The sequence below is a fragment of the Athene cunicularia genome (assembly GCF_003259725.1).
Source record: "Athene cunicularia isolate RWA chromosome 2 unlocalized genomic scaffold, athCun1 chr2_part1, whole genome shotgun sequence".
Taxonomy (NCBI): domain Eukaryota; kingdom Metazoa; phylum Chordata; class Aves; order Strigiformes; family Strigidae; genus Athene; species Athene cunicularia.
Window position 1 is genome coordinate 143,853,362 of NW_020799095.1, and position 25,371 is coordinate 143,878,732.

The window sequence follows — 25,371 nt, forward strand, 5'->3', positions numbered from 1 at the left end:
TGTACCTCCTGTGAACTCTTTCTCAAGAGTCACGATTTAAAATTTTGCAGATCTCTCATTTCCAAAAAGCAAACAAACAAAAGAAAAAGGACAATCTCTCCTGATAGTGCAAGAAGGGGTGTCCAGAAGAAATCCAGCATGGTCACACTGGTATGTTTTATTTGGAGCTAGCATGCCATGTAAAGTTACAGATTATTATTTGTCCAGCAAATAAAGCTAAATGTGTTCACACTTGCCTGCAGGTTTCAGATCTCCTTTCCAGAAAGTTGACAACTCATTTCAGGCATAATTAAGACAGCACCACACACATGAGGTGCAGTTATGTTTGCCCATCAGTGCAAAACATGCCATTTCCTAGAGATATTCTTTCTAATAATTATCAATTTTCCCATTCCATTCCTCCCCTCCGAAAAAGATTTTCCTCACTAACCTATCAAAGCTTAATGCTTGTTCTAGTAAGATGTTAGCCAAACAGGAAACATTTAAGATTATTCAGATTTTACACACAGTTCAAAATATCTAGATCCACAAAGAGTATACACTGGCATAGAGAGAGGGAAGTTAATCTCCCCACCACTGGTACAGAAAAAGCCAAACTGGCAGCCTAATCTGGAATGTCATTTCTGACGGTTGTGCTGAGACTTCAACAGGGATGCAACCAAGATGCTGGTTCTTCAGCAACATCCACTGGGATCTACATGGATTGGACACAGTTCTCCCCCCCAGACCCTCACAAATAATATTTCTGGAGACAGGGAAGCAACACAGAGTGGAGAGCAAGAACCCTAAAACACACTAAGCTTACATCAGTGGATTAGACTAGTTACTGATAATGAAACAGCAGAGTTTTCACTATATAAAATTTATAAATTTATTTTTTTGTAAAAATCCAAAGAGCACGAAGACATCTCACTCAAAATACTGGTAAATCAAACCACACTTAGAAAAATGAAAGCTGATTTTATTATCTCCACAGCCAATCATTTGACATGAACATGCATACGTAATTTTGCTACGCACACACCACAGTTTAACGTTAGTTATTAAAGGTTAAACATACAACATACATCCTTACAAAAATGAGTCAAAATGCAAACGTAACTTTTAAACAAAACAGTTTTTACTCATTTAAAAAAACCTTTGTGTTGGGTACCATTTTGTACAAACACAGTTAATTTAAACAAATCTGCTTTTAGTTTCCTCATGGTTGCACATGAAAATAAGCTGCAATAGAAAATGAAGTCATCAAGGGATTTTTAAATAGCAGAAGTAGGCAGTCTTGCCATGCAGAAGAAGCAATATTAAATATTAGTTTTTTCAAAAAAAAAAAAAAGAAAAAAACCACAAGTTTAAAAATATTTAGTTCAAGTCACAAATCTTTCCCCAGTACAGAGAAATCCAAATGCAACGCATAATTAGCTGCCACTTAGGATGGCTATTCTGAAAAGTAGAAATACTTTCCAGAACTGATAATTTTCATTGATTTGGCACAGAAAAGAAGTCTGAGCTTACTTAAGAACAAGAAAGTGATTAAAAAAAAAGGGTAAACAGGAAGAGAGAAAATAAAAAGCAAGAATGAACGAGATAGTAGTTGCAATCACTAAAAAAAAAAAAATCTGTGCATCTCAGTCATTGCAGAATACTGTCTGTCTACAGCAGGTGCGAATTCCAGGTAATTGTTATTGCAACATGGATTTAATTTGCTTGGAGGTAGTCTCATCATTCAAATGCTTTGTTGTGTACCTAAACACAGAAATAAAAATCAAGTTGAGAAGAGCATATTTTAATTTGGCTTAACAAGTACGTAATGTCTTTTCTTATGACTCAACTGTACCAGAGTAAAATCCTCAGCCACTGATCATCATCCAGCCCACAGTTACCAAGTACAGAAAATCATCGACATTCTAAGCAGAAAATGCTACTATCAATCAGAACTATAAACCAACAGCCTTGCACCAAGGGGAGTTAAAAATAAGCCTCAGCTGGATGTTGGTTTTAGTGCTCATAGGCCATTTCATAGAGTAAACTCACAGTACCACCTGTGGTAAGTAATTATCAGTAACTCTGGGGTCTCTGCCCATAGGAAACATCTTCAAATAAAACAGCTTAAGAAACTTTTCCTCAAAACTTCCAGTGACCAAACCTTTCTAAGATCGCTCAAGGAGAATGGATTTAATCACTTTTCAGCCTAATTTCCTGTTTAGTTAAGTAATAGTGCTGCTACAAATAAAGAGTGTACACATGTGTTTATTCCAGCCCCTTCCCCCTTCAAAATTCTCTAGAACATCAGCACATTTTTAAATCACTACAAAAAACTCAGTCATCTCTTATTTTAAAAGGAAGTACTGTATATCCTTAATACTGGGTTCTTTGTATGATTAATTTCCCTGATCTCCCCTCCCTAACTGTAATCTAAAAGCAAGTAAAAACTTTTTCTGTTACTTAAATTTAAAATGTTAAATTAGAACTTTCACTGTTATCCACAACAACAGTGATATTTTAGTTGTTCACTTGAAGAATATCCAATGACTTGTTTTGGAAATTCAGATCAATATAGATTTCAGCACTTTTTTGGTAATTTATACTTTCCACCAGAGGCCTAAGTTTTCTAAAATCCTGAAAAGTTATTGCACTTGGTATTCTGCCCATGTGAAAACACTAAACATGATTATAATACTTATATGAATTTCAAATTGTAAACAGCTGATCTCCCTCCAAATCCATACAACCTTACATTTGCTTTTAAGACACATCATCTGTCTCTTGAGAAAACAGGAGAACTTCTAACACTCCTCCAGAATCAAAGACTTAAATTTGGATTTAATTTCTCATGACATCTTGAAGCTTCTTTCATCACACACACACACTGAGCAGCGCACATCTGCATCTCTTCCTAAAAATTCCAAAAGTGATTTTTGAAAGATTTAAATATCCTACCCAAATGAGTAATCAAGTGTATGAAACCAGGGCTGTTGAAGTACGTACTCATGAAATGGGTTGGTGTGGTGAAAGGTCAGCATGACAGCATAGACTGAATTTATGCTACTAACCACAAAACACCACAAAACGGAGTGAGAACCTGAACTACACTTTACACGTACTTTAATGATGTCAACCACGATGGGGAAAAATGGGGTACCAGTAAAGACTGGTGTTTATTTACAGCTGCAATCACAATAAATTACTCAGAAAATAAATGCTAATATAACATTTTTCCCTCTGGAAGCTTGTGTTTTTACTGATCACCATCTGAAGGACTGATCACATACAGGAGGTTCAGAAATGAGTAACAAAATGATTTAGACATGGAAATACTCACATGAAATCTCAAATTAAACTCAGATTTTTTTTTTCCTTTAGCTAATAATCTGAAAAAACTTCACAAGTGAAACCACTTACAATACAACATTATTTCACTTCTAGCCACATCTTAACACAAAAAAGGAGGGCAAATGAAATTAAAGCAGTTTCACTACAGATAAGAAAAACAAATTACAACTGCATATTTTCAGGCAAAACAAACTAAAGCTTCCACATTTCAAAGTGAGTGCATGCATAACAACACCCAGTTAGAGTTGTTACCAAAAATAATATGATACTTTTTCAAGGAAGGATGTGAATGAAGCCTTCACCTGATTATCACATTTTGGCACTTCTTCCAACTCCTCTGATGCTGGCCACCCACATGAAGAACACATTACTGACTACAGGTACAGCTTTATGACCCAAATTAGCAGTTTTTAGGTTTCTATACAGAATTTATTTTTCTTTAGCACTTCAATTAACATGGCAACTTCTTGTCTATTCTACAGCAAAACCATTGAGACTCTTGACTTAAGCACCTCCCTGTAAATACTTCGTGAAAGAGGAACAATTTCTAGTTACATACCAAAAAAACTGCCTTACATGTCTGAAGCTATCTGCAAAACAAAAACCACATGATACCACTCATATTCTGCTATTAAAAAATACAATCATTAAGCTATAGTCAAACCACACACAGCTGAGCATATGGCCAATGCAAACTAGTCCAGCCATCTTTTTAGTAAGCTGGCACAAGTCACAAGGCACATGCTGCAGCTGCTCATTTGCTTGTTTGGTAGTTCAATCAGAGATGTGTTAACGTCTAGTTAGCTTTTAGTATATGTGATACTTTGTCATCAGTTTTAACTGCAGGTAAAAGGTCTACTCTGCCATGCTTTCCTCTACAAACTAATTTTAAAGCTGTACGCAGTTAAAGTATGCAAAAAGTTATCCCAGAATGAACACCTGCAAGTTTATGACCTAGATTTTAAAATGCAGTAGCTGCTCCATGCATCCCTGTCTCAATACACACTGGAGAAGAGGCTTGCAATAACCACATTCACCTTTTACCTGTAACACTGACTGAATACTTCACTGCTGAAGGAAATGCCCTGGACAATTTACAAAAATTCACATAAAAATATTTCAAATAAATGAACAAGAGTACCTGAGAGCATTTAGAAGGCCTTCTACACTGTTAGGAGGCTGGTCTTTAAGAACTTTGATGCATCCTTTCATCTAGGAGTTAAAAAAATGATACAGTTTTTTTATGCTAATACCTTCTAAGTTTACATAAGTGTTTTAACTTTTTTATCTTGACAAATTGAGTATAAGTAAAAGCTGAAGTGACATTTTCTTGATATTAGTAAGGAATTAAGTTTTCAGTATTACATTTTCCTATGACAGAATGGCTTAACTACTTAAAAATCTGCATATCTTTAAACAATGCAACTTTAATGTCACTCTGCTTTATTGAGCTTAGAAAAAAGGAACTGCAAACAGAAGTGTTAATTTATCATAAACCCATTATTACATTCAGCCAGTGAAATAATTACAAACTCTGTGGCTGATACAGTGGGGTAACAGTCCATCTGAAACAACCACAAAGCAGCATACAGTAACAGCATTTATTCCATAAACTTACTATCAAGCAACAGCAGAAAGTTAAATACTTGAAGACTGGTGGATGATGAACTCAAGTTTTTTACCAGGTAGTGAGGAACAAGCTAGATGCCATTATTTCCAGTCATTCTGATTTGGATATTTCAGCACAACCACTGCTTACAGGTGTTTCAATACACTACCTGAATTTCATCAAAACAGATTTTTCATGACTTAACAATAACCATTTATGCATCTGAAGGCCTAGTTTGTATTTCTTGCAACTTAAGTATATGGTTTTCTGACAGCTACCGCTATCCTATTAGCATCAATCCAAAGCGTACATCCAGTACTAGAACCTGGAGGACAGAAAAGGAGGCTACACACAATTTAAATACTCAAGAGATTATTTAGTAACAGTAAACTTACATCAATTTTTGAAGTTTTGGCAAAAGCGCCCACCGGATGCACGTGGTCGTAGAGTATGATGACACCCACCATTACCCTCAGACAGAATGATACTGTTTCCTCATTTGTAAACCTGCTTCTATATTCACTGTAATTGAAAAGCACAGATTATTATCTACCAGACACAACAGTACATACTAGTAAGGCCCAAAATAAGATTAAAGAAAAAAAAAATCCTACTATAAATCCTCAGAGGGAAAAGCAAACAAACAAAAAGCCCAAAGCCTATCAGCCCCACAGACTTGAGATCTTTCCTTTTTCCTTTCAATAACCTGCCTACAAGTCAGACCACTGCTTAGAGTGAGTTACCTGGAGATTAACAAAGGCTCTCAAACCTAAAGTAGCACCTGGCTGCTACACAACTTCAGGTATGGTTTGTGGTTGCTTTGGTTTGGGGTTTTTTTTTGGAAAAAAAAAGATAGATATTTAAACAATACATATCAACTTTGCTTTCAAAGCTTCCTACCCTTTTTCCTGCCACCCTCCAATATACATGCAATCCAAACTTCTGACTCAGGTTAAAAACAAAAAAGGTAAAAAAAATTAAGGTTAATGAACAATGCTTAACTACTTTCTTGAATGGGACAAACCATTCCTAAGAAGGGTAAGAGTAAGTGTTTGGAGCTCTTAATGTACTCCCAAACAGATGTACTGCAGTATCTGGACAGAAACTTATTTAAATAAGACATAACTCAACCTGAGCAATTTAACAATAGGAAACTATTTAGAACCCAGAAAAAACAGATAAAAAAACAAAACCTTTTTGTTCACATTCCCAGTGTCTCTCAAATTTACAGTAGACAACAGACTGTCTTCATGACTAAAAGTCACCTCGTAATTCCCCACACAGGGGTGCTGCAATTTTGTTAGAGCCATCACCCAAGTCAACTTGCAAGGAAGTACCATCCAACACACTGCCCGTAACCCCTCTTTCAAGAGGCCCTCGGCAATCATGCTCAAATAGTATATTTTCTTGAATTATACATGAGAAACCATTTATAAAGAGTGCCAAGAGGTTTTCTAGCTTTCATAGCTATTCTATTTTTAAATATTAATATGTTCAGAAAAGCAGAGCACATGATTTGCATGGCTAGCAAAATGAGACAAGTTAGTTTCAAGTCAGGTAAACAACTAACTTAGCAAAAAGAAAAGACCACAGCTCCTAATTACCCCAATTATATTTCTTTGATCTTATGCATCACAAGTTATGTCTTAAATACAGAGATGATTCAGACACAATACAAGCGCTGTTTATACTCACGGGGTTTCCAGCATGACCCTGCACACACTAGCCATGGTGCTTAAGCAATCTGTAGTATTCTCTATTGGTAAATTTTTATTCTGCAGAAGAAGATAAATAGTTTCCATTTCAATTCCTGTGAAACATTATACTACAAAACCTAAAATCAAGGATCTGCTGGCATGACAACATGGAGGAATTAAAAACATCAACACAACTATGGTAAATTTGGTAGTCTTACACTGTTTTTAAAAAATATTACAGTATAAACTAGCAACTTACAGAGCAAAATCTACCACATGGGTTTTGTTTGGTTGTCTATGGTTAAAGAAATACACCCCTGACACAAGTGACTTTTGGGAAGTTTTAAAGGGATCAGCTAACCTGCTCTTTAAAGTCAGAAATTCCTATATCAAATACATGCATCTGCTGCAACAGTAAGACTTAAAAAATTGTTACAGCCAAGAATCTCAAATGTGAAATGAGGCCATTTTTCTAAAGGCGTTTCAAACATAAAGCAGAACTTAGGAGAAAATATTAAGACAAATGTACCTTTGTATTAATCATGTAATGTACAATTATTTTGTAGTATGAAATAGTGTGCATTCTTTGCATGTAAGACAAAAATCAAAGTTATCAGAAGACAAGCACAGTATTTGCAGTGACTGGATTTTACCATTAATATTTATTTAGGTAGTTAGGGATAAATAGGGACATGTTAAAATGTTGGAATACTTTTCCAGTTCATGTTTCTCCCCTCTTCTGCAATAATGTAAGTATACTGAACTTCACACAGCAAAGTAAGTGCCCTGGGAAGTACAGAAGGAAGCCACATTTCGACTCAATCAATCTGTTTCCCTTTTAGTTTTCTGAAGTTTCTGCTCTAAGCCACGACCAAAATGCAGGTAACATACTTACCTCTCCCACCTCCCTCCTTGAAGCTACCACTACAAATGTTGTAATGACATCCATTAACTTTTTGCAACACAACAACAATGTGGTTAGCTGAACTTCCTCTAATCTCTACGGCATCTGAGAAAGATACTTTATGTTTCTTGAGGCTCCAAAAATCAAGTTTGATTTCTAGATGCCAGATTAAGCCTGGTAGAAGAATTTCATATTCTAAAATGATGTCTGGCCATGCAGTGCTTTGGATTACACTATCCAAGCCATGAATTTATACTCTCACCTCTGACACAAACTTTGTTGTAGCATCACTTAAGGTTTTCAACATTGGCGTTGCTTCAGCATAAAATAAAGACATTCTGTTTGCCAACTCATTATTTACTTCGTTTTCTCCCTCTGCCTATACAACAGAAGGAAAAAAGAATTTAATCGTTCTGTACATGAAGATAGATAGTAGTATAAGATTACATTTCATCTCATCCAAGGGTTACCTACTGGGACATTGTTAATCCTCATACGGCTCAGAGTTCTTCTGTAGTAGCTGAAGTCATTCTGTATAGCAGGATTTGTCATCTATATAGATATGGAAGCAAAAGAGCTGTGACAAACTCAAGAAAAGGACAAGTCCTCATAAAATATAATACTGAGAACAAGAAAATATTCAGCCTTTTGAAACAAAAAAGGCCTGTGCCATGTTGGGAACAGATATGCGGAATATAAAGCTTTCTCGTTAAATTCTCAGATTTTTCAGAACAAGATCTAACAAGAAAAGAAGTAGTCTCCTAAACAGGATTTTGAAATTAGTAGTTTGAAAAAAAATGGCTCTGCTAGTTTGACTCCCAAGAATCAGACCAACAAATGAGTATCATTTCAGCTTAGTTATTTGCACATTAGCAAGAAAATAGCCAGACTATGGGTGTGCAAATACTAAAAGCAGCAGCAGCAGCATTACTCCAAGATATTTGTCAAATTTGGGTGAAGAAACATGATTAATATAAACTGAAATGTTACAAGTGCCTAAAACTAATATAGTATTTGATCTGCTTTCCAGTTTAATCTAACTCTAGGTCATGTGAACAAGCTGAGCATCATAGATATTTGATTACCTACTGCATGCTCTATTCTAGAGCAGAAACCCAAATTCTTCAGTACATAGACTCGTTTCCTTTTCACTAGCCTTTGTGCTCAAATTTACAAGTTCTTACCTTGAGCTCATCAAATCGGAGTGTAAAGTGAAGAATTTCTGCAAACTGCTTAGCAAGAGCCTGCTCTCGCTCCAGGTGTTGCGTTGGTGAATATGGAGTGCTTGTCAGGGCTCCCAACAGACCTCGCAATCCTGCCTCTTAAATGAGAGGAGAGTATTTTGCAATATACAACTGCACCTGCTTCTTGTATCCCTACTGAGTGATATTCTGCATGCTAGACTTAAAATATACATCTACCAAAATACATGGTAATTAATAATAAAAGGGCTTGACAAATTGCTTTCATGTGCCACTGTTACCACATGTACTTACAAACTGCTGTAAAGAGTAGGTTTAATCAGCACTGACAGCTATGAAAAAACTTCCTGAGAAGTTTCATTCAAGCTTTGTCTGCAACATTTGTGTAAAACATTTCAATAACCTGCATTATCAGACTGCAGCCTTTAAGAAAATAGAGAATTCAAGAGGTACATAGCTATCAGCAGAAATTATGTTTTAGTTTTTAAGATGAATTTATAATCCAAATTCCTGCCCATCTTGAGAAAAATACATCACCTCATTAAAAAACAGAACTTGCCTGCAAAAAGCTTCCATTTTTTACGCTAATTTTATAGTTTGTGAAAAAACAAATGAAGTCACTAATCACTTTTATTAGCTTAGACACAATATCAGTCAAGTTGGTTTTCTAAGAGGCATGAAGCATCATCTTAAGTATTGCACCTGCATGAACCAAGATCAGGTATTTCCACAGACCAAATTAATTCTGGTGTTTGGGTGGGAATAATACAGTCACTTTTAACTTCTCTTGGTATCAGACACATTAACAGAATTAATTCTCAATGAATTAATCTGCTAATTTCAAAATAATCAGCTGGTTAGTACTTTAAAGAAAGAGGATGACAAGTATGCTCCTATTCCATTTCTCTCTCTACTCTCAGGTATCCACTGAAGCGAGTTTGCTTTCACACACAAGAAAGTAGTACACAGATATAAATAAGATCCAATATAGTACATGGAAGGAATTTATGCAATATGAGTTTTTATTTGCTAACAAGGGGTTGACCTAGATGTGATGACATCTGAATATAGCAAATATACTAGTTAAAGACAAAAAAAACAAGTTAATACCCTTACCTAGTCTCTGAGAAAATTCATAGAATTTCTTTAGTTTGCCTACTAGCGGAACAACTGCACCCCATGCCTTCTCTTGCAGCTTCTCATCATTGGGATGCTGTATTGCCTTAAATTAGAAAAAAAAAAAAAAGGAAAAAAGTATGCTTAGATTAACCGATACACTGCTAAAACCCAAAAATCTATGCAGGCAATTGTTTGAAAAGCTAGTAATTAAAAGTTTCTACCTACTGAGAAGTTTCCAGTTGAGAGACAAGCCTGTACTAACCAATGTCCTGTTCCAAAAAGCTCTAAGTACTTGTGCTGAAAATAAGTACCCTGAATAGAAAAACAACTTGCAGGGAGTATAAAGAAATTGTTAAAAGTAAAGCTACCCAAATAAGAAAATTTACTTAACCAGATTAGTTAATTAAAATCAACCACTTTACTAGGATACCTTCAAGGAAAAAGTTCAGTGATCAAAGTCTCATCCTAATGTTGGTATCTACCAACAGTTTCTGAATTTGTGAAGAAAATCAAACAAACTTGCTGTGAAATTCAAGCTAAATATTACAGTAGGAACATTTAAATATAATCAACAGCATAAAGCACCACACCAAGACATGGTGTATACCAGAGCTTTGAGGTATATATGTATAGACCTTGCCTTCACAGTAAGCTTCCCAGGTATATAAAGCCTTAAAATCAATCTCTCTAGGTTTTTAAGACAGAAGCTAGACTACTTAGCAACTGAAAATTACTAAGAAAACAGAAATAAAAATGCTCATAACCCTCCTGCCACATCTTCCTGGTCAAGTCCTTGATTTCAAAATCTGTTTCAGGCAACCCTGGGCTGAGTTGCAGCACATTCCTCTCTGGTCCGAGGGAAGTTTCCTTCCTACGATGTCAACCTCCTCAGGAGAGTCTCTCTTCTTTCTCCACGGGACCTGCAGGCTTCCTTGCTGACACACATTCCTGCTCAATCCTCCAGCCTCTCCCTGAGCATGCTCCTTCCTTGAAGAACAAGTAAGCTATCTCCCCTCCCAAGGGCTCTGTGCGATAGTTACCCTTCTTAAACCTCCTTCATGAATTCAACAGAAAAACACTCATGGTACTTTAATTAAAGCTTAATGGCTACGAGCATCTCCAATTCATCTGAAGTGAGCAGACACTCGTGCTACCTAAAGAGTATGTTACAGTGACTGACTCCTCACTTTAGGAGCAAAGCAGCTCCTATTGTTGCATCTGATGAAGAAAGGAAAGGAGATGAGAGAGTATTTATTCCACCCTTTCTTAAAGGAAAAATGGAGTGACATGCTGTACAGAAATTTTGCTTCTGTTCCAAGCATCTACTTTAGTAAATAAAAGCCAATAAAAAGGGATTGAAAAGGAGATGCCCTTTGTGTTAGGATTATCACACAGACCTCCAATTAGTGTACCAAAAGATGTCAACGCCACTCAATATTGCATTGTAGTCACGTCACGCTCTTTCTAAATTCATCACTCAAGAAGAGCTTATATGGGAATAAAGAGAAATCAATAGCAACAATTCCATAAAAAGTTTGAGAAACATCATTTGCTATTACATATGTCCATTAATATTACTGAAACAAGTGCCATCTGTTTCAATGTTAAAAAGGAACATTCCAGAGCAGAAGCTCAAGACAGCAATCTTAACAGACAACATGCTCTGCCAAAACAGCTCCTGCAAGCAAAGTTAAAATCCAGCAGTATTTGGTTAGGATCAGACAACGAACAACCACAGGTTGTACACAATCATAATACTCTAGCTCACCTCTCGTATTTCATGGCCAGCTCCTCTATATGACTGCAAGTCTTCCAGTATTCCTTCTGCATCCTTTAACACTACATTCACCTGATTATAAATTTCCTTTTCAGATTCTGTAGGTTGGGCATCTAAACAGTAGAACATATTAAATATATATATATATTGAACAACAATATGGAATTCAATAGGCACACCATCACCTACTGGACAAATTCTTCATGTAGCAACTCATCAAGAATTTTCATTCTCTGAAGAGCTACTACAATGTAAGAGGAACTCCAAGAGAGTGATTTGTATTCATTTTTAGTAGTCTTTTAATTCACTTAGCATCCCAAAAATCCACCTGGAATCTATCCTTCCTGACTTATTTAAAATTGAGTTAGGAGAATAAGTCCTGACAAGTCATCATTACGACTATCATATCAATCTCACCTTGGGGTGCAGTACAAGCTCAATGGAAGAGGCTTGGGTAAGCACTCAAAAGACAGACTCACTGTAGATATTACAGGAGGTGTTCATGTCTACTGTTATCTAGAAACACTGCATCAGATTATTTTCCATCTTCTCTGCCTCCCCTTTTACTGTCTGGGAAAGGAGCCCTTTCTTTTACTTCTAAATTTATTTAATTTAATTCTCAAAACATTCTTTATTACACTAATTGCAAAATCAGAGCTAAGAACAAAAAGATCTAGTGTAAACTTGTTTATGGGGTTGTCCCCCACCCCTCTCTTTAAGGATATATACAGTCTAGCTAAAGACTTTCCAAAAGTATATTTGATCATCATTTCAAAAGATATATATACATGGTTAAAGAAAGGTGATTCAATAAGAAGTATGTTTTGAGAAGAATCAACAAAATGCTTTAACCTTTAAAAATAATCACCTAGTACAAATACTTGAGACCTTGTATCTGAGATCAATTTTTCTTTTAAAATTGTGATGGAAGCTATAAGGTTAGTTCCCTTTAGGATGATACTAGAAAGATTAGTTACTGAGGCTGCTACTGAAGCTCTTACAAAAAACCTCCTCTTCTCTGTTACATGGGCAAAATATGTTAGAAATCAAGTATCAAAATATTTTAATCCAGGATTTCCAGTGCCTAGAGTCCAGGTATTAACAGTAGATTCTTTTTTTATAGGGACAAACGAGAACTATCTATAGACAATATATCCTAATGATTTAGTGCAGTTTAAAGTATCTGGAAAATGTCTTTTTTAAGGTGGTTTTTCTATGACCCATATGTATAACTCCCACAAACAGTGATGGAAGTTATGCACATACTTACATTAAAGAGGAAGCAAAAAAAAAAAATAAAAAAAAAAAATCACAGCATCCTAGTCTTACAGACTAGAAAAAAAAACATTAGAAAATGAACTTTGTATTGGGAGAAAGTAAGTTTCACATGCATTGCCTGCCTGGATTTTGTTGTAATTTTTGCATAATACTACTTTTTACTGTTTAATAGAGTGGGCATTATTAGCAAATATGCCTATATATAGACCTTGCAACAGTTTAACTCTGATATTTTGAGAACCATCATGGGTAAAAGAAGCTGGTCACTCCTTTAAAAAAAAGTGTAAGAGCACCACATTGATTAGGCATCGAGTAAAAGTGGCCAGTGCTTTTCAGATCATCACAAAGGTCACATTTATAATTTTGAAAGCTGCTGAAGACTGCTGTAAGAAATGAAGACAAAAAAATGAGGGAGAAGAGCAGACAGGTAAGCACCAGTTGATTGGCAGCAGTTCATGCACAAACATGAAATGCTATAGTGAAATACAGACTAAAACGTGAAGCTCGGTAGCATTCCAGATTGTGGTGTTAAATAATGCAATCAAGACTTGCCACTTGGATTGTCTCACACTGAGTACATCTCTTGCCTATTTAATTTTTCATGCTGTTTTTTCTTTACCCTCTCTAGTAAGGGGAGTTCATTTTTCAAAGTTGGGTGGGGGGGGGGAGAGAAGGGAAGGCACAGCAGAAGGGCCCATGAGAAAAACTCCTCACTTCAAAGCCCACCAACAAGTAGAACAGATGTAGTACTACAACCTTCCAAGTTCAGAAATGAAAATCATCTTCAACATACAAACTCAGTGGTCTTCACTGAACAGCTGGCTATGCAAGTCAACACCTTCAACACCTCTGTTAATGCATTTCACTTAGGATATAATCAGCCAACTACTGTATTTCATTTCCCTAAAATATTGCAGGAAACCTAAGACAATGGTTTATACATAATTTGTGGGGTGGTGTTTTTGGTTTGGTGGATCTTTTTGCTTGTTGGTTTCAGTTATAAAAAAATCCTAAATATATAACTTTTAGAATCCACTAGGCACCAGATTATTTCTTTTGGTATGTATTTCATTTTGGAGAGGACTGGGTACACCAACAGAAGAAATTTGTAAACCTGACTTGTCTCAACTAAGTTCCTTTCCCATCAGTAATTCTTCTGCACCTAGAAAAGAGTGCAAATTAAAAAAAGTAAACCTAAGTTATTTTATATTCACTTCACAATATATTTAAGATGTTATTAGAATGGATTTAAAAGGCAGTGTAGAAAATCTTCAAGTCCTAGTGCTGGCTGGCTCAGAGCAACTGTTTTATTTTCTTCGAAGTCTTGGTTAGGGCACTGTATTCTGAAAGCCCATCAAGGGTGGAGAATTGGGGAGAGGTTCCTCTTTCTAAGCACTGTACAACTTTCTAAGTTGTAATCTTGCATAGATGGAGGTAGCATTCCCACATACCCAGTATGTGTCTCAGGACTCAAGCTATGGGACTTTCACTTGAGAATCACTAATTGTGGAACTCATTCTCCTCAATGTGGAGTAGACAGAACAGCAAATGGAGCTGTACTTCTGAAGTTAGTCTTGACAACTAAGTAACAGCAAAGCCAAGCATCCGAGCAGCAGGATGAAGGCAGCATATGATTTCAGGTATTTCCCTCTTTCCCTTCCATGGATGTAAGTTTCTGCTACAACTTCACAGCAAGGCTTTGCCTTTACTCAGCAGTGTTTTCCATAAAGAACAAGTAACAGTAAGCACAGCACAGCTCACTGAAATGTTCCGTGGTTTGATATTGTTGCCAAGAGAGCTGACCTCTAGTTATTCAAGGCAACTTTCACATTTATAATCCAATACTAAGAAAAGGAAGACTGAAGTCCCTTAAGTAGATGGGAAGTTTATCTTTAAATTAATTTTAAATTTGATCAGAACTTTACTGCCTTAGGTGCAGTATACATTTAGAGTTCATAAAGCTCACACAATAACGTATTAAAGACAAAAGAGTAGACTTGAAACAATATACAAACGCTGTTACATGAACTAAATGCTATGGAAGTACGACAACATATTGCATGCAGGGAACACACACTTAGTGACTATTTAAAAAAATATATTTGCCTAGCCTACGAGCTAGTAGGGAGAGAAGTTTGGGGTTAAAAGTTTATACTGCACAACAAACACTATTTAAACTGAGATTTTTCCCAGGGAAGAACACATCAAGTCATCTGAAACTGGCTGGGACAAAACTCAAAAGCAAAACCCCAGACTGCTGGAGATGAAATAATTTATTCATCTCTATCATCATTACTATGGAGAATGCTATCTTTGCAGCTCCTCTGAAAGCTAGCCAAGTTCTTTGGAGGCAATGCAGAATACTTTCAGTGCTAGCTTAAGATCACCATCTGCAACCAAAAGTACTCTGTATTTTAGCTTCTATTCAAATCAGTAAATTTGGAAAGGATTTGCACTGTGACAGTGATGACACCAATGTAAAAATTGAGCTGTAAGTTTCCCACGTTGTAGGTGGCTGTTTTACATTAACAATATTGTCCTTACAAAGCTATGCGTTTTCCTCTGCTCATGTTAAAGTAGCACTGCAGAGACTTTAGTAGAATACTTAACTAGTTATTTAAAATAGGTAAGGTGAATGACCAAAGACAAGGAAAGGAAAAGCCAACAACCCATTATATCATCTATCAGAACATTTTTTTGGTATGTATTCTGATAGTCAGTCACATAAAACACTGGAATACAGCACCAAGATTAATATCTGAAAAAAAAAAAAAAAAAATCTTATGGAATTTGTATCCCTATAAAGCTTTGGGGACATTAGATTTTTAGCTCTTTATGGTATGGTGCAAGAAACATTGAACTAGCCAGCTCACTCCAAAGATATATACAGATTTAAGAACAGAAGACTTCAAACTGTGTATTACTGGGGCAGGCATAACATAGAATTGGCAAATTTGTTTTTAATACAGAGCTTACTTGCTCTTCCACATAAAAACACAACATTAAGTATCACAAGATTAAGTGCCAAGTCTTGAAGAAAGATCTTAACTGTGTCAAAGCCAAGATCCTGTCAAGGCAAGCTATCTGAAACAGAGTAGCAAGAAGCATGGATACACAGTATAGCAGCAGAAACAAACGCAGGACAGGGTCCAAAATGAATAAAGAACAGTCTAACAATTCAGCCATAATATAAGTCACTTAATTTGACTGCGTATGTAAACATTTCATGTCAGCAACCTGCTTACTCTCATGCCAAATCTTGTTCATGCTCAAAACATGCACTTTAAAACAAAGTTGATAGCTAAAGAATCGGTATTTTAAAATAGCAGTTTTTATTGGAATGGGTTTTAGAATTATGCCTCTTGTATCCAGCTAACTTGAATTCAATTCAGTCCAATTAAACAATCAGTATTTGCAGATTAAGCTGGAGCTTCACAACACCACCAATAGTCTCCCATATCAGGTCTCCCTACTTCACTAAATTGTACCTATTCTGATGATATGCAAGATATGAAGTGGTTTTAAACAACAGTTTTGTTTTCTGATTTTTTGAACACAGCCTTTGATTATTTTCCCTTTATGAATAATTTGTATGGCTATCATCTTTCAATAACAGTATATTCGGAAGAGACAATTGATAAAATCAACAGTACAGGATAAGGGTTTAGAGAAGTTATAACTTTAAATGAAGCAAAAACATATTTCTCCAAGCATTTGCTTTCATATTAGAGTAGAACCAATGGCCACTGTTTCAAACACAACTGAAAATAATTTGGAGGAAGAAAAGAAGATGTAATGAATCTCAAGTTATCCATAGCACAATACTGTTATGATATTCCATTGTATTTTATTACAGTCAAAATGCACTTGAACATTAGTTTTCTTTCTTTATGCTTGATGTACAGCTGTGTAAAGCAATAGCATATCCCAAAAGAAAGTAATTAAACATGCATAGCAGCAGCCAACACTTACCTGCCATTCTTAGCCTATATTATATCATGCAATAAAAACTAAAAGCAGAAATATTAATATGTGAACCTTCCAGAATGCTTGGCATTGATCAGGCAAGCTACACGTTTCTTCTCAAAAGCAATTTCATCTCTATACTCTGATCCCCCCCTTTTAGGGAAGGAGGAGGTTAACTGTTAAATTTCAATGCCAAATCAAATAAGGTTCACATATACACCTTTAACATGATGATGCTGAAGAGCTATGAATAGCTGTTGTGAGCCAATCTGTATATGCAGCATTACTCAGTGGTACACTGGAAGAAAAGAGAATCAGGATTCATATTCAGTCCTTCCTTTAAGATGCATGTACCCTCGCAATTTCAGTAATATCTACAAATAATTCAAATTATTCTTAAAGTTTTTATTAAAAGCAGACAGACTTTTGGTTTAAAACAAGAATCATATCAGATTCCAACAATAAAATATAATTTAAAAGCCCTCCCTGATTTTACATTTGAGAAACTGAGGTTATTTTAAAACAGATTATTGCTTTCTACAGAAGTTCGCTGAACAATTATCCATAGCTCAGGCATGCAAAGCTGTTAGAAGGATGGCAAAGTAAAAACATACATTTAGTACATGACAAATGCAGTCTACTGCAGGCAAAGAGTAATAGATATATAAAATCATCTTCTCACTTTCAAAATCAAGGAAAAAATTTGGCCCCTGCTCAAGGTCTGTGCATGTCAAAACTTTTAGAAGGTTCCCCATGTTAAGGTACCTGCCAAGACAAGAATAAGAGAAAAGAAAATTTTCTTTTTGTAAGAAGGAACAGCCCACATGTAGTTGATTGAAGTGGTGGAGGAAAGAATACCGGAGTTCCATCAGGCACAAACCCATCCTTCAGGCTGCTGCCCTGATGGGTGGAGGGAGACCCCCACCTCCAGGACGTACAGCTGGTGATCCCAGAGATGCAATGCAGCTTTCCTGTAAGAAGTGTCTACATCACCAACATCTTCACAGCCACCCCTTTGTGAAAGGGGCAGAACTCCAACAGAAGACCTTGCCAGTGATTAATTCTGTCCCGGTACACCCTAGCACCAGTGTCCTGAGCAGGAGCACCACATTGAGGGCCAAGTACCATATTTGCAAGCATTGAAATGGTAGCCATGCTACAGATTTTTACCTGATGGGACAACAAAAGGGAAGAGCTTTAATTTTATCAGCCCTTATAATTTTGTCAGAAAGCCACTATGGAAGAACGCATCTTAGATCCATCATTTCAGTGTGCAGAAAATGCTAACATAGGTATGTCACAGAACTTTTACACAAGGTGCCTAAAACATCTAGGAAGCTCAGACAATTCCACTTTGGACTTTTGGATGTAAGAAATGCACATTAATTGCACCATGAATGACCAAACCAGGTCAGGAATGGTTTAGTACTCACTCTTGTTCAAGACAGGATTACAGTGAACAACTGCTCAGCACAGATTACTATGGCATACTGACAGAATTTTTTCATTTTATGATTACTTGATTTGCAGGCAGATGGATGGACATCACTGACCACAGAGATCCAAAATGACTAAGCACAAGGAAAGAAAATTTACACAGTAGCATGATGGTGGCTTGGCTACTACTGGAGAGAAAAAAAGGAAAAAAAAAAAAAAAGAAGAAATGGAAAAAAAACACATGCAATTCTTCCAAATTGCAGATTTGCAACTGAGTCCCCTAGCCTTCACTGCAGCAGGTATAAGCAACCCTACTGTTACCATTTTAAATGCACCAGCTGTGAAGGGCTGAGAGACTTACTTTCAAAATCCAAGAAAAAATGTGCTGCATTGTGGTCTATGTCCCTGGTTAGCACCTTAATGAGATTACCCATGCCAGCAAACCTAAAAATAAAAATGGCAAAATAATTTAGTTCCAATAACCATTTCCTTTAAGTACACGCCTGGGGCTCGCTGAAGCAGGGCTCCCATTGGGTTTTGCACACTGGATTCATCACCTTCTGGTGGGAAACAGAAAACATACACTGCACAGTGCATTTCCACTCTCCTTCTCAGGGAGGAGCAATTGTTGAAAAAATTAACGAGCTACATTCTTGACAAAAATCAAGATCAGAATTACTGGCTTTAATACATTTAAAGAATGTTACCTATGATGACTGCGCAATTGTTTTGCATAACTGCAGCAACCCACAGACAACAAAAGCAACCTCAGATGGAACTGGTGTCATCACAAGTCTGTGTTTTCACTATCTTGCCATAACCCAGAACAAATTTTGGAAGGCCTCTTAATAGAAGTCATCTGTGGCCAATGAACAATTTTTCCCATCAAACCACATAAAATAATGATTTAAATGCAAGTTAAGACTTTTCCAAAACCAGGAGATAATCAAATGTCAACAGTTCTTCTTATGCTTGCTGTCACATTCCAGCTAAAAGAAATGAAAAGTAGAAGAAAAATTAAATAGTCATTAGATTTCTCAAGGTCAGATAACAAAACAGTTTCAAATGTTACCATAAATTTCAGAAATCGATACCTTCAGTAGGACTATGAAAACTGCATTTCATAACAAGGCAACCTTTTCAAGGACCCTCCCATGTTTTACAGAGGCTGAAAATATACTTAAGAACCACTGCCCTGAAATACCAGTTCATTAGAGTGCTGCTGCAAGACAAACACAAGACACTATCCAAAAAGCTGATTTCATATTATTTAAGAATAAACCATCAACAGTCTGACATTTGGATGCAAGCTTAAGATCTAAAACTCAAGTTTAAAATCAGTGTAACTATACCAATCTACCAGTGTATGCCCTTTTTTCCTCTGAGTTTTATTTTCACTCAAGAAAGAAGTTTACCTGGAGGGAGGTAGCATGACTAAGAATCATTGATTTATCAGGAATCAAGAAAATTGAAGTAATATAAAGTCAAAACAAACTGACTGGCAAAACAAATTTTCAGAACCTGTGTCGACAGATTTCTTGAGTTCCATAAGATAAATGCAACTGGTGTGTGAGGGAAAAGCAAACTAAGAACAGCAGGCAATTCATTTTTCAGGATCCGCAAGACTCAGCAGTAACTCACAGAATCAACAAAAGGTAGATAGAGATGGAAAAGGGAATTAATCCCAGATTGTTGAAAATTATTCAGTCTTTGCTTCCACAGTTTCTATGGAATGACCAAACAGTTAAAAATCTAGATTGTTTTACCCAAGCAACTTTGAGTGTAATCCAACTGTTCACAGTGGCTTCTGCACACAGAACTTCATCCCTAGGTGTACGCTTGCTTTTTTGCACATTCAAATTTCTCCTTGAAACTCAAGAAAATGTTAAATCCTGTGTCCTAGCACTTAAATCTAGTTGTCTAGAAAGTCAGATCAGATTTCTGAGCCTGTGAGAAACAGCCATTATTTAAGGCAGTTTTAAATTAAGGTGTCCAGTTTAAAACACTTATCTTAAAAACTAATCAATCAAAACATGCTTCTTCAAAGATGCAGCTTTTCCAGAGCTTTGTACTCCATAGCTTGGTGAACTCTTCAAATGCTACACGTGCACTGATGCTGTGTAAACATGCAGCATCAGAAAGCAGAGAGATTACTTTTCCGTATTTCATCAGCATGTTCTGTAACTCAGGACTGCATAAACCACTTAAATCCACTCCCCAACAATGAGTACATTCATAATCTGGAGGAAGTTGAAATACAGAGACACTCTTAAACAAATATTTTCAATAGGGGCAATAAAAAGGCAAAAGTACAAGCCACCTAACAGTGACTGATTCTGTAGATTCAGATTGAGAAACCAAACCTCAAAACAGTGTATTATGTACTTCAATTACGAGCAAGTAGCAAATACATTTTAATGACTGGCATTAGCTGCCTAAAGAGAACTCCATACCTACAGTACTGCCATGCTTCAGCTCTTCAGCTGCACCATCCCCTCCTCCAGCAAAATATTTTCAATACCTTAAGTAAATGCCTCTATGCAGGTTTTGCCTTTTGTTTTGACATTAACCAGTCTCCTAAGAGTTTACAGGGTCACACATGTGGTTTAAATATTAGATAACATTACTTCTGAAGGTCAGAGTAGGGGCATGCTTATAGGGTTGAAATATTTTGAAGATAAGTTTACAGAACAGCACATAGCCACTGCAGAACAGGTTGTTTAATTGAATCCCTACCACAAATGCACAAGGGAACAGGGACTCAGTTTTGCAATGCAAGTACTTTCATTCAGACCTTCATCCATCAGAAAAGTTTGCCAATAAGAATATACGGTTTCTTTTCTGGGAGCAAGTTTAACAAATAGAGAAGCACAATAAAAGGTTTGGCAGTACAGTGAAACAGTAGATACGAAATAAATTCAAACAGAAGATGCAACTGACCTAATGGTAACAGTTCAGTGAACAGCCTCTCTGAGAAAAGAAGATAAACTGAAGATGATGAGCATGGATTAATTCAACTACGACAGCAACAAGATGACAACGTGTGATATAGGAATACACTTCTTAAATGAATACAAAGCTGCATGGACACTTGTTTGTAATGAAGTTCATAACAGACCTCTTCCCTTGTACATTCAGCATACTGAAAAAGTCTTGATAAACTTAAGTCACATCACAGTTTTGCATATGAGATACAAACCACAGTTACTTTCTTGGCAGTAGAACATTCACCATATATTCAGTTCTTATGAAGTGAATGGAAATCTAGCAGAAGCTGGCCAATTATTTTTGAAACTTGTATCAAGATGAATTCTAACAGTTACTCAAGGGTTTCAAGTATTCCTTAATCCCGGAAGATTTGCTGTGTTTTAATAACTGTGAAAATGACCATTCCTCCAAGTTGCAATCCAAAAAGACTTTAAGAAGCTAGAGAGAACTTGAGAACTGTTTAGACAAAAGTTGAGGAGATACAATTAATCTAGCATTTCTTGGGAGGGCACTTTCCCTGTCCTTAACATTCAAGGTAATGGATGCAGGATCCAACAGATAGACATTGACTCTTCTGGCAAGGCTCATCACTAGCTTCTCGAGCACTGAAATGGCCATCTAGAAACGATACTGTGGGGTCACAGCATGGAGCTTGCTGAACGCACAGAAGCGGCTGCGGGTCAACATGCCATGGCTCAGGTTAGATGGCTCTGTACTTCTGTATATTATTTTCCTTCAAAAGGTATAGCTAAGCAGCAAGAATAGCTGATGTGTTGTACTCAGGTGGATCCCTATAGAGAGGAAAATAAAAACTGACCTAAGAGACTGCTATGTCAGCAGAATACCTGGATTGATCTGGTGTAAAGCTCAGAGATGCATTAGGCTTCCGATAGATCCAGATTTTCTAGAGGATGTTTCGTTCAAGATGGTTCATCATTTTCATTTCTGCTAGGCCCAAAACACATGAAAGAAGGTCCACTACTGGCTCTAATATTATAGATAATGACAATTGCACATAGTAAAAGGAAGCGTACAAAACTAGCCATTACAATTATCTTCAGGGATCTCTTCTGCTATTTGATGCCCTGTAAAAGCATCACCAGCATGAAATATTTTGGTAATTCTGTGAAGAATTATCTTGGTAATTAACTACCATAGTGGCATGCCCAGTCAGTACTGATTTACTAAGCACTCTTCCAGCTTCCTTGAAAGCCTACAACTTCAGCTGAAGTAAGTAGAATTAGTGTTTTAGAAAGTCAGATATGGTTCCAGTTAGCTAGCCCTGATGTTGACCTAACATCTAGTCAAGAACATCTTCCAGCACTAATTGCATCCTTCCTGAGCACACTGCCACAGTCAGCCCCGATTTAAGAAAGATTTGTGCCTGTATAAAGACCAAATCGATTAGCAAGCACTATTGCTGAGTTTTATATCCTGCAGCTGGGATTTGTCTCAGAGCCAAACAGCTGACTCAGAACACTGACTGGAGGTGACTTTTGTGGGTGCTAACACACCTTATGACCCACAGTTGTTCCAGCACAACTGGAACAAAAGACACTGAAGCTTCAATCCTTAAGAACTTTGCATATTGTAATCACCAACTTCAAAATATTCACAAGCCCAGCCTTTAGTAGCCTTTTAGATCAGTACCTATCTGTTCTTCCACAGCTTCAGATTGTCAGCATCTGTCTAATTTTGTTTGATGTTTCATTCAGAATATAGTACAGTTCAAAAATTGCAACTGTTTTTTCTCCCAGGGTTCTTCTCAATCTGAAGATTTCATAGTGCAGTGTCCAAAGGTAACTCGTTAGGTGAGCAGACAGTGTAAGATTCAGTAAAAGCACACTTTAGACCACAAAGTTTTCTCTTGACACAACTCCACCATCATAAAATCAAGAGCAGAAAAAAGCCACTGGTGTCTGTCCAAAAACTGACTATCCCTCTGAAGCTGCCCAGAATCCCTCCTGACATGCTCTGTACTCCAGCATAATACTTGAGCCACATGGAACAGGTTATGGGAAATCAGAGCATGAGCCAAGAACATGGTTTAAACTTGACCTACTTGCAGAGGAAGACATACGGAATGCCACATTTGATTACAATGATTTGGCCCATTACAGCCTTATGGGGTTGTATGATGTTGCGTGTAGTGTCATGATCAGACAAGCGGAAAGCAAAGATGTATTTTCAAAACAAGTCTTGCACGCATGCCCTTCATGCTGAAAACATCCCTGACACATTTCAATTTTTTTTCTTTTTTTTTTTTTCCTAAGCTAAGCCCAGGGGAAATTTAATAGAAATACATGATGCAACTAAATTCAGCAAGCACTGAAGAAATTTCCTCCTCTCACACTTGAAAGAAACACTGTACATTAACAAGAATTTTTCCTGTAATTAGCAAGCAACTGGAAAACTTACTCTTCTTAAAGGTAAATACTACAATGACATTCGTAAGCGACATTTTAAAGTTTTGCTTTGTTCTATCAGACGAATAGCATGCTCTCACAGAAGAATAGAATGCTTTCAAACTAGTTAAAAAAACCCCAGTTAAATAAATAGATTTTAAAAAATTGTGTCTGATCATTGAAGAATGCCTGCTTCAAGAAAACATTGGCTCACCTTTTGGAAAGGTATACACTTTTTCCAAGACTACTTTTAATGAAGCTTAAGATTAAACAGAAACATCCAGAGTATAAAAACTATACTCCATGAAAAGCTCATATCCATGCTCTGGAGCCTGCAGGAGGAAGTTAAGCACGACACTATATGGAAAGCACATCTAATGAAAGAGCAAGCATTTTCTTCCAGGGATTGAGTTTTAAATTTTCAACTAGTCACGTATATGTGGCATAAACCTCCAATTCAGAGATATTTTGGTATAAGAGTAAGTGAAAAACACAGTGTTAAAAGTCTAACATTATAGTCTAACACTACAGTGTTACTACATAAACAAGAACCTAGCTGAATGCCTCCCTGTACTGTTTTTCTAGAACAATAATCCTATTAGCCTGGCAACTGTTTCGAGGCTTACCGAATGTTTTCTGCCTATTGGATCTAGCCATGAACAGGAAGGGAGGGAAAAAAAAAAGGAAAAAAACAACAACAAAAGAACCTAAAAAACCCCAACAGCAAATAGGTGGCTGCCCACATCAGCAGAATCCAAGGCAGGCCTTAGCAACAAATGATATCACAGAGCAGCCAGCCTATTGGATCATCTGCCTTTTTTCTCCCGATGAAGCAGTTAAGCTTCCCAAGCAGTGAGAATACATTTGCCCTCAGCCTTAAAAGCTGCAGAGCGCACTGCAGAAGTGGAAACAGGCTTATAAACTCCATTGCGGGAATGATGATATTCAGAAAGTCAGAGTATTTTCCTTGGATCCAAACACCTTTTTCCTAGTCTAATGCACATTGATTTCTCTTTTGAATAGTGCTAGAGAAGCACAGGTGCCCTCTGAACACATTCTAATTCCTACTACTGATATTAGTAGTGTTTAAAGTAATATAGATCTGTCATTAAACAGAATCCCAAAGTAATAAAATGCACTGTCCAGATAAGAAATAATTATTGCAATAATAGTAAAAACAAAAGAAAAAAAAGTAGTTATCACTGGAAGAGACACCAACACATGGAAATTATCAGCTTTAGATATAGGAAGAAGTGGTTTGGTGCAATTAGCTTAAAACAAGTTAGATTTTTGGATAAGCTGGTCTCATTTTCAGTATTCATCATAGCTATAGTAACATTATTAGTATTAAAGGTATCAGTTCAGGTACTGGTATCTAACTGCTGAATGAAACACATATATGAAGTGCCATTCCAGTCACCAGTTGTGCATAAACCACACAATATCATTTGTTGCTGAAAAAGTTGTTCTAGCACACATAAGATTTTGTCAGTTTTTATATACATTTTTATGACATACTTCACAATCTAAACCTAGGCAAAGATCCGTGCACTGCTTTCCACTCCTGACACCTAGTGGTTCTTCCACAAATCACTAATTGCAAATCAATCATAATAAGAATAAAAGATATGTAAGCCAAAACAAAACAACACCCCCCCC

General features: G+C 36.6%; 1 protein-coding gene across 4 annotated transcripts in view; it reads right to left on the reverse strand.

Annotated features, from left to right (window-relative positions):
• Positions 1 to 846: 846 nt before the first annotated feature.
• The window catches only part of FAM49B (family with sequence similarity 49 member B), a 61,994-nt gene continuing 37,469 nt past the window's right edge, over positions 847 to 25,371 (reverse strand). The window contains exons 4-14 of one of the 4 annotated variants that reach the window (XM_026841846.1): positions 18,681 to 18,763; positions 17,565 to 17,647; positions 11,630 to 11,751; positions 9,859 to 9,964; positions 8,725 to 8,861; positions 8,015 to 8,092; positions 7,803 to 7,919; positions 6,635 to 6,714; positions 5,335 to 5,461; positions 4,472 to 4,542; positions 1,323 to 1,743 (exon numbers count right to left, since the gene is read on the reverse strand). In XM_026841846.1, coding sequence (XP_026697647.1) covers positions 1,680 to 1,743; positions 4,472 to 4,542; positions 5,335 to 5,461; positions 6,635 to 6,714; positions 7,803 to 7,919; positions 8,015 to 8,092; positions 8,725 to 8,861; positions 9,859 to 9,964; positions 11,630 to 11,751; positions 17,565 to 17,637 — 975 coding nt within the window. In that variant the 5' untranslated portion in view covers positions 17,638 to 17,647; positions 18,681 to 18,763 and the 3' untranslated portion in view covers positions 1,323 to 1,679. Of the gene's footprint in view, positions 1,744 to 4,471; positions 4,543 to 5,334; positions 5,462 to 6,634; positions 6,715 to 7,802; positions 7,920 to 8,014; positions 8,093 to 8,724; positions 8,862 to 9,858; positions 9,965 to 11,629; positions 11,752 to 17,564; positions 17,648 to 18,680; positions 18,764 to 25,371 lie in introns of all 4 variants that reach the window. The other 3 variants (XM_026841845.1, XM_026841847.1, XM_026841848.1) reach the window with 3 other exon arrangements.